Below are 17,543 nucleotides of genomic sequence, written 5' to 3'. Positions count from 1 at the left end.
GACGGAAATCGGGGGCGTGGCCGAACGAAAACCCGACGGATTCGGAAGAACCGCCGCCTTTAGAAAAAAAAATTGCACTTACCTTCACTCGGCCCGGCTCGGTGTATTCCAGTGCGTTCCGATGCTCTTCAGCGCAGCAGCGACATCTGGTGGACTTGGGCAACTCATACTTGGATATCTCATACTTGGACATCTCACATTTGGACATCTCACACTTGCACATCTCATAGTTGGACATCCCATAATTGGACATCTCACATTTGGACATCTCACACTTGGGCATCTCATACTTACACATCTCATACTTGGACATCCCATACTTGAACATCTCATATTTGGACATCCCATCCTTGGACATCTCTGTGTACATATATATAATTATATATATGTGCATACAGAATATATGTGTTTGCATTGTATGTATCATATATGTATTGCACCTGTGTGTTTGTATCCTAGTCTCTCCATTTGCTTGTATGCCCTGCATATCTATGATCTTTGTAAATGCAAACATTTACACGTTCTTTTAACTTTTCTATTGTATTGTAATGTAATCCAACTATTAATTCTAACTGTAAGTGTACACCACTATTGCCCTTGTCAGTGCTATTTGATGCCTACACTGGCCGTGTAAATCACAGTGTGGGTGATATGATCCACTCCGCTCGTCTCACTGAGCCTATACTTGAGAGATCAGATGGCAAGAAGACAAGACGATACTCCACATCTTCCAGCTACAGGATTTATGTTGCCTTTGGCTGCAAGGACATTGGAATCTTTAACTCTTCTTTCCTCTTTGTTTCTCTTTACTATGTTTATTTTACTGCCTCTTTTAGAAGTTTTTTAGACACATGTAGTAACTAGTATGGAGGAGCAGAGAAAGAGGGTTCTCCAGAAAAAAGTCCCAAATTACAGGAAAAACAACCTCTGCAATGACCACAATTTGTTCTATCTAGCTATCTATTAATTTATCCACCCACCTATTATCTGCCGCCTGAGGCTAGAGGTTCAACTCGCCTTATGGAAGGTGAACCCCTGTTAAAATTAGTTAAAAAAAGATGGAAATTAATTTTAAATAATGTTAATTGCATGCAAATGATCTAGCAATCCTACATGTCAATCTCCGTCCCTTTAAACAGGCCTTGAAGAAGGAAATCATGAGTCTCAAGTTTCATAGTGAGGAGTAGAGCATCAGTTTGACTAGGTGAGAGGGCCTTAGGAGGATATTGCTTCTCCTTAAACAGAGTTTCGCGAAGGACTGTGCCTCTGCTTACATCCTGGCATTGCTCCCAGGCCGACATAAAGGGTCAGACATTGATATACTGTATAGATGAATTCCAATAAGCTTTACTTTTTTTAGCATGAGCCAATTTCCATTAATACTTTCTTCCAGAGAAGCACATAGGGGCTCATTTACTTACCCGATCCTGCGGAGTTCACGAAAGTGCATTGTCCAATGATCATGCACTGTGCCGCAATTCACATGGGTTTGTGCGCCCAATATCCTGCATGTGTCACTTCGCCCCTCAGGTCCGACGGAGTTCACCTTCTTCTTCCCGGTGCATGTAAGTGCTTGGGCTTGCAACACAATTTGAAAGTTTAATCCTGTGCTCAGTCCGAATCAGTCGGAACGTCCGATGGCCTGGCCCCCCCCCGATTTCTGTCACATGGAGGCCATCTCAGCTGCGCCACAATCCGATCGCGCACGACACAATCCCAGCACAAACCCCTGTTAAATACCTGTCCAAGCGGCGCAGATCCTGAAAACTGTGAACAGCCCGACAAAAGTGCGATCTGCGACCCTTAGTAAATAAGCCCCATTATGTTCTGTAAGGCTCCTTGTACCTCCACAGTGCTCTCCCCAAGAAGAAACTGTGCCCCTCAATTTCAGGTTCATTGAGAAATAAAATACTAAACACAATTGCACACACATTACATCCTCTATACAGATCATGGGTGATTTATCACCTATGCAAATTGGGCAACAATGACCACTGTGGTTCAAAAGTTATTAAGACAGAGATTCCCCATTGATTCTTATGTAGGTTCTTGGTACCTGGATCCGGCACCTTCAGCCATGTGTTCAGCACCAGGGATAACATGTCACACAACTGTGTATCACAGGAAACATTCCCGGTTGTTGTTGAATCTTTTTTGGAACACAATCTTCCACTTGTCTGTCTATCTATCTCTATCTATCTGTTTGTCTGTCTGTCTATCTCCCTCAGCACATCCCCCCTCCCTCTATGTGAAGAAACTTCCTCTGCTGCAGTAGGGTTACAACAGGCAGAGGGAGGAGGGAATTGCTGACGGAGCAGAGGGGAGGGCAAGACAATGTAACATCCTGTGAAGCTACAACACAGAGAGGCTTTGGTAACTCCCCAAAAGAGCCCTTCTGGGTCATTAGCATAATTATTAACGTTGATTTTAGAAGGAGACGATGGATAACAAATATAAGAAGATTACCACATGGTGCCTGGGTCTATCAGTAATGTCTCTGGTTCATCCGCGGTTGATTTTGATGGTAGATTACATTAAACGTTGAGGAGGCAAATGATATTTATCATAATGGGATTGGCCCAAGAAAATATTGGGGCAGATTTACTTACCCGGTCCATTCGGGATCCAGCGGCGTGTTCTCTGCGCTGGATTCGAGTCCGGCCGGGATTTATTAAGGTAGTTCCTCCGACGTCCACCAGTTGGCGCTGCTGCGCTGAAAAGCATCGGAACGCACTCAAGTTCACCGGCCTATTCCTAGTGAAGGTAAGTGCAAGCTCCGCGACAGATTTTTTGTTTTAAATGCGGCGGTTTTTCCGAATCCGTCGGGTTTTCGTTCGGCCACGCCCCCCCCGATTTCCGTCGTGTGCATGCCGGCGCCGATGCGCCACAATCCGATCGCATGCGCCAAAATCCCGAGGCAATTCAGGGGAAATCGGCGCAAATCGGAAATATTCAGGTAACACGTCGGGAAAACGCGAATCGGGCCCTTAGTAAATGACCCCCATTGTGTTTTGTAGGGAATAAGTTAAAGATCGCTGATGGTCCAACTACTTGGACCCACAATAATTGTCAGCAGGGGGACTGGAATGCACCCTGTGAATGGAGCACAAATGGCAATTGCTGGGGGTCTCAGAAGTTACAACTACATTAAAGGTAAATATTTTGCGAAGCGCCTCATAAGAGATGTGTCCCCAATTAGCTTAACTTTCTGGTAACGGAGCCATTACTGAGGACAATAACGAGAGATAACCTGCAGCGTGAAGCCCTCCACATTTATCCATGCAATGGCCATAAATCTGCTGCTCCTGCGATGGGACTGACGCACAGAACGTTCAGTAATGAAAGGGATCTAGTCGCTATCAATCTGTATTATTACAATTCATGTCTGTTACTTGTAACCATCCTATAATGAAGTACAGGTTGTTATTACTACAAGACATGTGCATCTCTATGTTACTGCTTCTTCGTTTTTATGCAGAAGAGCAATTTGCCATTTATATCTATAAAAATCATACATTTTAGGTTAACATTTTTATTTTTTATGAAAGTGGCATCTGGACGCTGAAGACCTGTACATTCCTATTACTAATGAGTTACAACAGTTGTATTCAGTCTAGACAGTCTCCAGGGAACTGAATCAGCAATACAAGTGTTTCACATGTTCTAGTAGTGTTGCTACAATGTATCAGTGAAGGTAAAACTTGAAGCTGGATTCACATCAGCAGTTTCAGTTTTCTATTCCATCATAGGAGCAAAGACCCAAAAATAAAGCGCTGTGGATACATGACATCACAGACAACCATTAGTGTCCAGAAAACCCCACTGACATTTATTGGCCAAGTTTTTCAGCACAAAAAATGTGCTGAAAAACGTCCCCTCGGCTTATACACGAGTCAATACGAAAGTAAAAATTACTTTAAAAAAATAAACTTATATACTCCCCAACCGTGGCCCCGATGTGCAGCGCTGCTCCCCCGATGTCCGCACGGCTCGTCTTCAGGCTTCCGCGCCCGTCTTCTGTCTTCTGCAGGCCGCCGCCATTTTTTTTCTCCCAGGGCGGCGCCTAGCATGACGTCAGCAGCAGCGTGTCATACTATGCGCCTAACGGGAGAGAACAATGGCAGCGTCCTGCAGAAGAAAGAAGACGGGCGCAGAAGCCTGAAGACGAGCCGCGCGGACATCGCATAATAAAGAAAAGGTGATTTTGCAACAAATGATGTTTGGAACAACAAGATAACGACTGGGGTGGAATCCTTGTGAGCTGCTCTAAAATGTAGTGATGTCAGAACTGGTGAAAGAGAACAGCTGACAGGTTCCTTGACAGAGTGCTTGAAAATAGCGCAACTTGTCACCACATTTGCAGTGGTTTTGCAGCTTCCCGGTTCATTGCTTAGAAGTTTAAATGGTGCCAGTAGTAAGTAGAATTTATCTGGCAGAAAACAAGCCCTGATATGTCTCGTTATTGCTCCTAAGTGGGGAACTCTATTAGCGCTTACGAGTGCCTTTCATACAACGTTGCATTCCTTTGATTTGGAACGATTCTGTCTGTGGCTCGGCCTCCATAGATCAGCTGCTGTGCACAAGCCCATCACATAGTCATCATGATACCGGCACACAGAGATCTGACCGCCAGGAGGGGATCATTATAAAGTATCCAATATCAAGCTAATTGAAGGAGTCAGGGGTTGAACATGAGAGAAGTGAGTGAAGCCCGTACAGTAGATGTGCATTTTACACATTTCTTTCACTTATATCATAAAGTTTTACTGGTGACTCCTATTCTGCTCCTTGTCTATGGTTTTGTATAGAAAAAAACAGAGGGAAAGGAGAAAAGATGGGACTCTAGCAGCGCGCTATGCCAAATTGATATATCAATCTTTTCTCCTTTCCCTCCGTTTTTTTTACTACGCACCAGCCCCGTATACAGGGGTCTTGGTTTTTTGGAGCTCGGGAGCAGCTAATACCTTATCGACGATTTCTGCGTTGCAGAACACCATCGGGACTATCCATACTATATGTTTACATGCAATAAGTTATTGCAAAAAAGTTGAGCACCCTATTTGCATTTCTTCTACTCACATTACCCTACGTTATCACCCGAGGCGCCGTCCTCTGTTCGTTTTTACTTTTCCTTTGATGGTTTTGTATAGGACTGTATGTTAAACTGTCGCATTGCCCTAAATCTCAGTTTCATCCCAAATGAAACCGCCTTAAACAAAATCAGCTCTGCTACATCTGCCATACACATGATACATGTGGTTTGCAGAATCAATTCCTGACACATAAAGGGCATAAAACACGGACGGATGTCAGTAAGGTAATGACTTTAAGCCTTGAAGCCAATGCGTAAGTGTCCTTGAGGTGCTGGCAGCGGCCATCTTTGATTTGTGATGTCATGTATGACAGCGGTTATTGCAGTAAGACCAGTAAAACGTGCGTCTGTCTTCTTCACCTTGACCTCGGATCCCGGCATCCGTCAAGGCAGTGACTGAGCTAATCCCCTGCGAGATGCTGAAGCTCATGACATCTTAAATTAAGAGCTGCCGCTCAGAACCGGGAGCTAAATGTTATGTCATTTTTTTAATTGTTCCTTTTGTGGATTATTTGATTCCTGTTATGTTATTTCTTGCTGTGTGTTTTCGAAAATCCATTGAATATAATATATACACAAGTCATTCACTTCAATCCACCCCCGGATTCCTGTGTAGAGGATGAACATGGTACAAGCGTTCTGCATAGAAATGAGTCTACCTGCTGTATCTGACGCTATCCTCAATTACCTGCATCATATTTATACATTAGATTGAGATGGCAATATGTTGTTTTGGGGGAAAATATTATATCACATTTTACGACTAGGCGGGAGGTGTTTTTGTTGCTTTCACTCAATAGGAAATTCATTCCTAAAGATCCAGGCACCATGACTGTGGTCAGGGTCGGCGTCAGTACTGGGCATACTTGGGCAAGTGCCGGGGCCCAGAGCTGCTGGGGGGGGGGCCCACATACGGCTTTACATAAGGAATCCATGGGGGTGAGGGAGCTGTATCTAATGAATCCATAGGGTGTGTGGCTTATATATAATAACCATGATGGGGCTGTTGGGGCTGATAAACTAGACAATATTTTAGGGAACAGGAGACTGCTTTGGTTTCTGAACTGTTAATGCCGCCATGTGAGTTCACTGCAAAGGGGCCCACTGAGGCTCTGTCACCCAGGGGCCTACTGAAACATGGAGCGGACCTTTATATTTGTTATCCATAACCTCCTTCCTTCTAAAATCAACATTTAAAATTATGGTAAACAGCCAGAAGTGTTCTGGGGGTGTTACCAGAGCCCTGCCATGCTGTAGCTTCACATGCTGTTACATTGTGCAGGAGCATTTTGCCCCTCCCACTGTGTGAGATGACAACAAACAGAGGGAAGCCTGTGAAGTCAGAGCGCAGAGGGGCTCTGGTAATGCCACCCAGAGCCCTTTTTGGCTCATAAGCAAATTTTTAAAAGTTTTATTTTAAAAGGAAGGCGGCCATGGGTAACAAATATAAGAAGATTACCACAGTCCCGGTGCCTGGATCTATGAGTAATGTCCCTGGTTTATCATGCACTAAGCACTAACAGGCTCCTGGTTGGTGCACATTTTTTCTGTCTTTTTCCATTACAATATTTTTATTGTTGAGTTACATGCAAAGGGAAGGTTACAGAATAAGAAATTATTGTACAACTGTAGTTTTGCACATTTTTCCTTGTCTTGTCGGACACAGAGCAGCCGCAACACAAAACTGGCGCAGACACTTCAGAAATACATGTACAAGCAGTTTGCACCTTCTTTCTAGTGCAAAGTCAGACAGAAAACTGGTGCAATAACGGTGGGCCGATGCTTGCATCCAGAGAATTTGCATTGGGTGTCAATTTCTGTGCAGGGAAAAAAAAAATCACATTGATTTTCGTATTAAGCAATGGATTTTCCGTGCAAAACACTACTAGGAAAATCTACCTATAAAAAGGGTTGTGCGAATGAAGGTTGAGCTATTCCTTCCATCCCCCTCCAGGCACCATGACTGTGGTCAGGGCCAGCGCTAGCACCGGCACATCTGGGCAAATGCCAGGGCCCAGAGCTGTTGGGGGGGGGGCCCACATAAGGCTGTATATAATAAATCTGTTAATGCCACCATGTCAGTTCACTGCATAGAGGCCCACTGAGGCTGTCACCCAGGGGCCTACTGAAACCACTTATAAACAGGGCTGTGCGGATGAAGGTTGAGCTATTCCTTCCATCTCCCTCATGTACATGCATGCTTAATGTGGCCAGTTATAAATATGTTTTCTGTGGGCTGGAGGACAGAACCTACAACCAGATTCCTCTAAAAGAAACTTGATAACAAATGATAAGATGTGTTTACACCCCAACATTTACTATTCAGGAAAGGCGGGTCACCCTTATTCATCTGCCAATCCAAAACTTCATCCAACGCTGATCTCATGTGATTAGACCTTATATAAGACCTATAGTATTATACACAGGAGTTATTACAAAGATTTCTTTCTCTCTTCTCCTCTTCTTCACCTTCCGATATTTAACCCCTTGTTCCTTGTCTTGTCCCCCAATTTCCTCTTAGTTGTATGTGGTACCAGCTAGTCCAGCTGTGATACAAGAGTATACGCTCCAAGCCCATAATAAGTCATGGATAAACATGCAGAACCCATCCTGGTGGTCAGATAGTCAATAGTCCAAGAAGATGGTCATATAGTCAATAGGATCTATAATCAGCTGCTGCGAAAGTGCCTCTAAGTACATGTAGTACAAGAACATCCTTAAAGGGACCGTCTCCTGACATGTGGCTGTTAGTAAGTAATTACAGTCGGATCCTCTGTTAATTCAGAGAAATGTATAAAGATGTGACCATTGTTATCAGTGATATCAGGATAATTGGGGTGTCTGCAGTAAAGTACTTCACTATAGGTAAGGTCCTGCTTTTACTTAGGGGCAATTGGTGTAACTGTTGTTTGTATATCAATGTAAGGGAATAGTGGATGATACTTGTCCCTCTGATGCATTTGTTTACTTGTATTATTTATTTTGCACCTATGTTGGCCATTGTGCAATATATAAAATTTTTTGGCCAACATTTTAAAAATGTTGGATTGTCATGAGATCCAGGATTAACACTAAAGCTTCATTGCAGACACCTGTGATAACTGTTACAGCTGATCATTGTAGCCTAGGACTAAAGTACAGAAAATTACCAACATCCAGAGGTCCGTTTGTAACTAGGGGTCGTCTGTAAGTCGGGTGTTCTTAAGTAGGGGACCACCTGTATAATGGGAAAACTAATTACGGTATTTACTAGACAGACATGGGACTGATCTGCCTTTTTTGTACCCGACGCCCCCTTTAGAGAGGACCTATCACCACCTCCAACATCTCCTTTTTTTTTTCAATCCTTTAGTAGGTCCCTTTTCACTTCAGTTACAATTTTTTCTCTCGTCCCGACCATTCCCGAGCAATCAGTGTTGTATGTTTTGTAGCCCAATATTCTAATGCAGCTCTATAGGGTCAGGTGGGAGGTGCCAAGTTGTCCACTCCATCTCAGGACCACCCATCTGACAGTACGGGTGTAATTAGCATATTGTTTGCTAAAACTAGTGCTGGGGGCTAGAGTATAAAAATAAAAAGTGCACTGAAACCAATCCAGCAACATCTATTAGCCCCTTAGTGACCAGTTATGGGCCTAAATGTTTAAGCACAGGATGCGCCAAACCCAAGCCATCGACATACGCTGGAGCCTCCCGATAGATATCCAGCAGAGCGGACGCAATGGCCGGGTGCTTCAGACTGCACTATAGCATGTGCCCTAACCTGGTGCAGGCTACAGCTAGTGGGCACATCCCAGCACCACTGCCCCCCGCCCCAACCAATGAAGAGGCCGGAGAAGTCGCAATTCTCCACTGTGTGCCAGGGTATTGCAACTAAATCACAGTTATTCAGACGCGCACTTCCGTCGGGATTGTGACGCAATCACGCCGGCTTTCACGACTTTCACAAATCGGGGGACGGGCCGACGGACGATCAGACGGATTCGGACTACTCGCGGGATTTAACAAGTGAAATTGTGTCGCAAGACAAGCACTCACATACACCAGGAGGAAGAAGGTGAACTCCGGCGCACCTCGGGGATCGTGCTGGGACTGTGTTATATTTTAGACTAAATATCATGCCAGGCATTTAAATCAGGCTGTAAGGAACCTAGTACAGTGTCCAATACGTGTTTCTAATTCATTTTTCAAAATTTTTATTTATTTTAATTTTTTTTGCTTCAATTTTTTACTTTTTAGAAAAAAAATTATTCAACTTTTATATGAATATTGAATGGGATTATGAGATCTTTTGATCTCTTGTATAATAAATTACACTACTCTTACTGGCAGCCTACGGGACCCTTGCCTCAAGGTCTAATAGGCATAAGCCAGGGCCTCCTTTATGCCCCATGCTGTACTTCTAGCACCCTGTGATCATAGAGTACGACAGGGATAAGTAAAATACTTACCTCTGACACTTTACTCACTTAGATGACTTGGCTACTATGACCACGTCATCTAAACAGTTAACATCTCCTACCCTTTGCCCTGCTTGTATATTACTTGCAGCAGATAGCAAATTGGGCAGGAGATAATTCACCCCAGGATCACTAGGGGGTACAATATGCAGAGTACGACAAATATACTCACTCGTTTACAATAATGTGATACTTGCGGTCCCCTACTTAAGAACACCCGACTTACAGACGACCTCTAGTTACAAACGGACCTCTGGATATTGGTAATTTACTGTACTCTATCCTTAGGCTACAATAATCAGCTATAACAGTTATCACAGGTGTCTGTAATTAAGATTTAGGGTTAATCCTGGTTCTTATGACAACCCGACATTTTTAAAATCCCATTATTCACAGAGATAAAAAAAAAATTGTCTGGAGTTACAATTATAAACTAAACAGTTCCGACTTACATACAAATTCAACTTAAGAACAAACCTACAGAACCTATCCTGTACGTAACCCAGGGACTGCCTGTATACACTATACAGTACACAGTACAGTATGAGTGCCATATCCCATAGTTTTCTATAGGGCCGATGCATCAATAATCCTTTCATTGTGCATATTGGAATTTTGTGCGGAACTTAACCATTTCTTTATTTTATGCCGTATTTACACTATAGTTTATTGGTTAATTTGTGGTTTCCTGAGCACCAGACCCCCCCCCCCCCCACCAGTCTCATATTTGGAGACATGTCCTATAAATTGTAACCTGGAAAACCCCATTGGTTGACAAACACAATTTAATATTAAGTCGATAAAATACAATGACACCATGAAAAAAGCCTTGAGGGGCTCCACTCTCCCTTCTATACATACTCAGGGCGGCCATACATAGCATTTGTTGTTGTATTAAGTTATCATAAGATCATGTTACTTTGTTAAAAGCCCCTCAATATATCACTTAACATACCCAGCTGTGGGGACCAAAAAGGAAGGGCGTTTAGTAAGTCGATATACATTGACTATTAATGTAAAAATTGCTCTATAAAATGTATACAATGTATCCTGCCTAAGGCTATTTGCCCTATACTGATGAAGAATAGCTATGTATTATCATTGCACACCACAAATATTATGTGAATATATCCTCAGTAACATAGGGCCTGGATCCACATCAATTATTACATGTAAACCCTATGAGAGCGACACTATTAGGCCCATAGAGGTTATAGGGCAGATCTTCCCCATTCGTCCAGTTTTGTTTAACCTGGAAGCAGCTTATTTCCACATGAAAACTGTTAGGTTACATCAAAGTACAGGAGATAGAGGAGCAACATCAGGACCGGTTCAAAGGCAATGGCATGAATTATTATTGTAGTGTGAACTCTGCCTGGGGGGAGGAATGTAAGGAACTGCATAATGTAGCATCTAAGTTATAAAGCACATTTGGTATATATACAACTCTGCTGACACAGTATGACAAAATACATCCTATCCCTGCTCCCCAAAAATATATTTTAAAAAAATCTCTCTCTCTCTCTCTCTCTCTCTCTCTCTCTCTATATATATATATATATATATATATATATATACAGTGGGTACAGAAAGTATTGTTTGATTGCAGCCAATTGGTAAGATCAAAAAAGTTTTTTTTGGATCATTAATGTACACTCTCCTCCCATCTAATGTATCAAACTAGAAAAACTGAAATATCACATGGTAGTAAGTATTCAGACCATTTTCTGTGACACTCATATTTAACTCACCCATTTCCTTCTGATCCCCCCTTGAGATGGTTCTACTCTTTCTTTGGAGTCCAGCTGTGTTTAATTAAACTTATTGGACTTGATTAGGAAAGACAGACACCTGCCTATATAAGACCTCACAGCTCATAGTGCATGTCAGAGCACATGAGAATCATGAGGTCTAAGGAACTGCCCAAGGAGCTCAGAGACAGAAATGTGGCAAGGCACAGATCTGGCCAAGGTTAAAAAAGAATTTCTGCTGCATTGAAAGTTCCGAAGAGCATGTGGCCACCATAATCCTTAAATGGAAAAAGTTTTGGATCAGCACAACACTTCCTCGACCTGGCTGTGAAGCCAAACTAAGCAATTGTGGGAGAAGAGGTTTGGTGAGAGAGCTATAATGATTTGTACTTTTTATGATATATTTCTGAGATAATGCAAAAAATCCAAAAGTCTTAGCTGTGTGCTACCCATTCACATTCACTTTGATGGGCAATACAGCCATCCATATGATTGGCCGTATTGGCCACCACACTGTACATGGAAAAAAGTTATTGCATGCTCTATATGTTGCCGTACGTACGGCTGGGCTGCTCTCCTCACTATGGAGAGTAGAGAGGTGAGCAATCCCCGGGTCCCGGGTGTAGCATTGGTTCGCGTACATGAAGCCTTATACAATGTATAATGTGTTATGTATATCCCATACTGTAAAGCTGCATCTAAAACTTCTATATTACCTTGTCTGTACTGGGTAATGAGCTTATACAAGTAGGGTTGAAAACTTATGTTCATTGGCAAAAACATTACATGTGGTTTATGATACTGGAATATAGGAGCAAGTCACAGGTCAAGTGTGTGCTCCAGCACCATGGACAGCTCCAGTCTCCAGAGGTCTGCAGTGGAGGGAGCACTATGCTCACACATGCCACGTCCTGGCCAAACCTCTATACTAGGGGGAATACCATGATGAAACCTATCTATCTATCTATCTATCTATCTATCTATCTATCTATCTATCTATCTATTATCTATCTATCTATCTATCGCCTATCTATCTATCTATCTATCTATCTCATATCTATCTATCTATCTATCTATCTCATATCTATCTATCTATCTATCTCATATCTATCATCTATCTATCTATCTATCTATCTATCTATCTATCTATCTATCTATCTATCTATCTATCTATCTATCTATCTATCCATCTAGATAGTGAAGAGGCAGCACTCAATAAATTGTAGAAAATTGGTGATCTTTTATTCCATCACACAGCGATGTTTCGGTGCTAAACCGCACCTTTCTCAAGCTATCTATCCATCTATCTATCTACCCATCTATATCTATCTATCTATCTATCTATCTATCCATCTATCTATCTATCTATCTATCTATCTATCTATCTATCTACCCATCTATCTCTATCTATCTATCTATCTATCTATCTATCTATCTATCTACCCATCTATCTATATCTATCTATCTATCTATCTATCTATCTATCTATCTATCTATCTATCTATCTATCCATCTATCTATCTACCCATCTAGCTATCTAGCTATATCTATCTGTCTATTCATCTACTGATTATCTATAGTACTCACCACTTATCTCATATTTCTTAATACAGTATCTATCCTCTATATGTGAATCATTTAGAAAAAGTAAATTAGCAGTATGCAAAACAGTGCAAGGCCCAAGATATAGAAACAGCCCCTTAAAGTATAAAATAATAATAATAATAATTTATTTTATTTATATATATAGCACACACAGATTACACAGCGCTGCACAGAACTTGCCAAGTCCCCAATGGGGCTCACAATCTAATCAACCTACCAGTATGTTTGGAGTGTGGGGGGAAACTGGAGGACCCAGAGAAAAGCCATGCAAACACGGAGAGAACATACCAAATCAAGAAAAACTGCAGTGTCACAAACTACACTTCAATACTGTGACCCCGGTTTGGCGTGTTGCCACTTGTCCTGCTATCTACCTTTATAACTATAACTATATATATATATATATATATATTGATTATCCTCAGTACTTACCACTGTTCTCATATCTCTTAATATCTATCTATCTATCTATCTATCTATCTATCTATCTATCTATCTATCCTTAATTTATATATCTATCAATCGGGAAAAGAAAAAGCAGTACTATGTAAAACTGCACTGAAGTGTAAGGCCCAGGATGTAGAAGAAGTCCATTAAAGTGAAAAATCATAAAAAATTGGAGCACTCCAAGCTTCACTTTAATACTGTGTATCTTTATTCACAAATGACAGTTTGGCATGCTGCTATTTTTATCTATCTATCTATCTATCTATCAATCTATCTATCTATCTATCTATCCATCTTTCTATCTATCCATCTATTTTTCTACAGTATCTATATTGTATCTATCAATTTACCTCTCAATATCTCAATGTATCTATTACATATATAAATATCTCACAAATCTGGGATACATTCGACCACATATAGGAGTCATAACATTCATATATGGCTCATCACTTCAGTAATATCACATTCCTCCTATATATGGACTGTACAATGTCACATAGTAGTCTGCACCATGTAAGGCCGGCATATTACTAGACCACACACAGAAGACGGGCAAGCAGAATTATACCCAGTGATGCCAGCGTGCATATTATAGCTCCATAATGATATCCCTGCACCCTCTGTTATCACACTAATACAATACACACATATGACTTCCCCCTTGTCACAACAAGCATGGACTAGTTTCAAGGTCATTGTTACAGGGAATCTATAAATCACTCTCTGCAGATGATACAGGCTCCTTATTAAAGTCACATGCACTGTCACATTAGCACCGAGTCCTGGGTTACATAAACACCTTCTCCTAGTGCTCCTGGTATCCACTCTACATCACAGAACAGTCATATTTTCTATTTTAATGAATAGAACTACTCGTAATCATATGTAACATGTAAATAATCTACATTCTGATACATAACATGTTCATACCGTACATGATAAGGTCCAGAGTGCTCTTGGGTAATATTGTAACAAATAGAAGACATAAGGACAGGTGCACGTTGTAAGGAACACAGTGATCCACATAATACTGACATATTTCTATAGGTAGTGTGCTCCCCCTATATATTTACTGAACAGAATACTCACAATGTACAATGCTCATTTGTCACAATACAATAAACACAGATTATTATTCTAATAACCAGAATGCTCATACTGTGAAGTCTATGGGCCACAACACCAAAACTGTAGAGCCTATGTCTAGGTTTACCATGTATTGTCCTCCTATGAGCAGAAATCCCATATAACATACTTTGTTGCATTTTACTTTACAGGATGCTCAGATTGTACATTCTAAATAACAGAATGCTCATCCAGTAAATTATAAGGAATAGAATGCACATAAAGTATATGCTAAGAAATAGAACAATGATAAAGTATATTCTGAGAAGTAGAATGCATGTGCAGGAATAGAATGCTCAGGCAATATATTCTAATGATTAGAATGCTCAGAAATAGAATACTAAGAGAGTAAATTCCGAGAAGTAGAATGCACGTGCATTATAGTCAGAGGAATAGAATGCTCAGGCAATATAATCTAAAGTTTAGAATGTTCAGGCAACATACTCGAACGATTAGAAAGCTCAGGCAACATACTCTAACGATTAGAAAGCTCAGGCAATAAATTCTTATGATCCCAATTCGCATTAAATATATTCTAAGAAATGGAATAAAGATACAGTCTAGACTAAGGAATAGAATGCTCAGGCAATATACTCTGATTATTAGTATGCTCAGGCAATATACTCTGATTATTAGAATCCTCAGGCAATATACTCTGATTATTAGAATGCTCAGGCAATATACTCTGATTATTAGAATGCTCAGGCAATGAGTTTTTATGATAACAATGCACATACAAGATATTTTTACGATTACAAAAATACAGTACAAACTAAGGAATAGAATGCTCAGGCAATATACTGTAATGATTAGAATGCTCAAGCAATATACTGTAATGATGGGAATGCTCAGGCAATATACTGTAATGATTAGAATGCTCAGGCAATATACTGTAATGATTAGAATGCTCAGGCAATATACTCTAATGATTGGAATGCTCAGGCAATATACTCTAATGATGCGAATGCTCAGGCAATATACTGTAATGATTAGAATGCTCAGGCAATATACCCTAAAGATTAGAATGCTCAGGCAATATACTCTAATGATCGGAATGCTCAGGCAATATACTCTAATGATTAGAATGCTCAGGCAATACATTGTAATGATTACACATGTAGTATTTTCTCGTTATTAGAATGCTCAAACAATATACTTGTACAATTACAATGTAGTCTATTCTAAATTACAATGTAGTCTATTCTAATGATTAGAATGCTAGGGTAATACATTGTAATGATTAGAATGTTCTACAATAACAATATAAAGCTCATTATATAGTTGTATGTAGTTTGTACAATGCCCAGTTTATTCTTATGGTTAGAGCGCTCAAACAACAAATCAGAATCGAAAAATGGAATATAATAAAAAATCATCTGACTGATAATAACAGAATGCTTGAACCAGATATACATTCTAGCTTGATGTTCTTATGATTAGTATGCTCGGGCAATATATTCGTATGATTCCATTGATAATACAATTTTGGATGGTCATGTTTCATATCAAATTCCAAGCTAATGTTCATATCATCTATAAAAAGCAATATAATTCTGCATGTGATTACTATAAATATAAGACGGCGTAAAAAAAAATGTGAAGAGCCAAAGCCCAGGAGCGGCATTGCATTCCATAAGTGCCATGGACCTGCTGCATTTGCACAAGTTAGATAAAGTTGCTGCAGTCCTGCTATGGCACACGCACCCTGTACACACACATGCACCATCCCCAGCGCCTGGCATGCATGCACTTCCAAAGTCACAGCGCGCTACTTGTGGCATCTGCCACCCATAAGGAAACAAGGGGGGATTATACACAAGGCATGAGATTACCTGAAATCACTATAGGGATGTATGATCCAAACGCCTGCAGTTTTAACCCTTTCTTGCTCTTTCTCTACTGCCTTTTGACTGCCAAACATGCGAAGGGAGAATTTATTGACTCCTGGTTGCATCAGGGAGCTGAATTGTCTCTGCATAAACCCATATGGCCTGCTGGGCCCCTCTGCATCTTCAAAGCCCACCACAGGGTCCTCGCCATCTGCTTTGAAGCACACAGAGTTCCCCTGCTCCTTGACGCTGGAGCTGCTGGCAGTCAGACTTTTCTCTGCTTTCCCCTGGAAGACGTTGTTGCCTTCATCTCTGCTGTTGGACGATGAGTTTAATTTGCTTTCCATAGTCAGGAGTGCAGAATGGGGGGAAGATGTGGAGAAGAAGAAGACTGGGCTCAGGGAGCTCCTGGTCTACACCTCTCCTGCTCTCATCTGATGCCCTTCAGGAGCTCAGCCTCTCTCCTCTGCAGCTGATGTGGGAGCCTGAGAGCCGGCACAGCTCTGCGGAGGCCTCTCTACAGCGCCCCCTGCTGCCCCTGCGCCGCCTAGCAGTCTATCCCTACAGCACACTACTACCTGGTGACATTGAGATCAGTCCTTGAAAAATATTCCTGCTTTCTCAGCTGCTCTGGGGGTCATAACACTGAACATAATAGAGTTAATATTTCCATAAAATTGATAGGACTATAAGTCTGGTTATATGAGGTTTGATAGAGAGGATATACAAATAAAAAATCATCAGTAAATATTTGGAAACAAAAAAAATAAATAAATAAATCATTGATAAGACATTGATAAATACCGGTAATAAAAGGTATAATAGATAGTATGGATATAAATAATTTTTTATTTAAAAAAAAACGATTCGGGTATACTGAATTTGGGATAATAGATCTAGAAGTAAGAAAAAAAATGGGTATAAATTGATAAAAAATATTGGGGATAAATAATTTAGGGGAAAAAAAATTATTATGATAAATAAATTATAATAGGATACTTAATTAAATCATTGTTCCAAGGTATACTGAATTTGGGATAATTGATGTAGAAGTAAATAATTGCTATAAATTAATTATGTTGAATAAATTTTGGAAAAAAAAACAATTATTAGGATGAATACATTTTGATACAATATATATATATATATATATATATATATATATATATATATATATATATATATTTATATATTTATATATATTGTATATATGACAATTAATGTAAATTATT

General features: G+C 40.5%; 1 protein-coding gene across 1 annotated transcript in view; it reads right to left on the bottom strand.

The window, feature by feature from the left end:
• Positions 1 to 16,804, bottom strand: part of HCN1 (hyperpolarization activated cyclic nucleotide gated potassium channel 1) — a 240,335-nt gene extending 223,531 nt beyond the window's left edge. Inside the window, exon 1 of the mRNA XM_072136373.1 lies at positions 16,315 to 16,804. Within this exon, the coding sequence (XP_071992474.1) occupies positions 16,315 to 16,658 (344 nt within the window). The 5' untranslated portion in view covers positions 16,659 to 16,804. The remainder of the gene's footprint in view (positions 1 to 16,314) is intronic.
• Between the last annotated feature and the right edge of the window lie 739 nt (positions 16,805 to 17,543).

This window comes from Engystomops pustulosus, chromosome 1 (assembly GCF_040894005.1).
Source record: "Engystomops pustulosus chromosome 1, aEngPut4.maternal, whole genome shotgun sequence".
NCBI lineage: Eukaryota > Metazoa > Chordata > Amphibia > Anura > Leptodactylidae > Engystomops > Engystomops pustulosus.
This window is presented reverse-complemented; position numbering and strand designations above follow the sequence as displayed.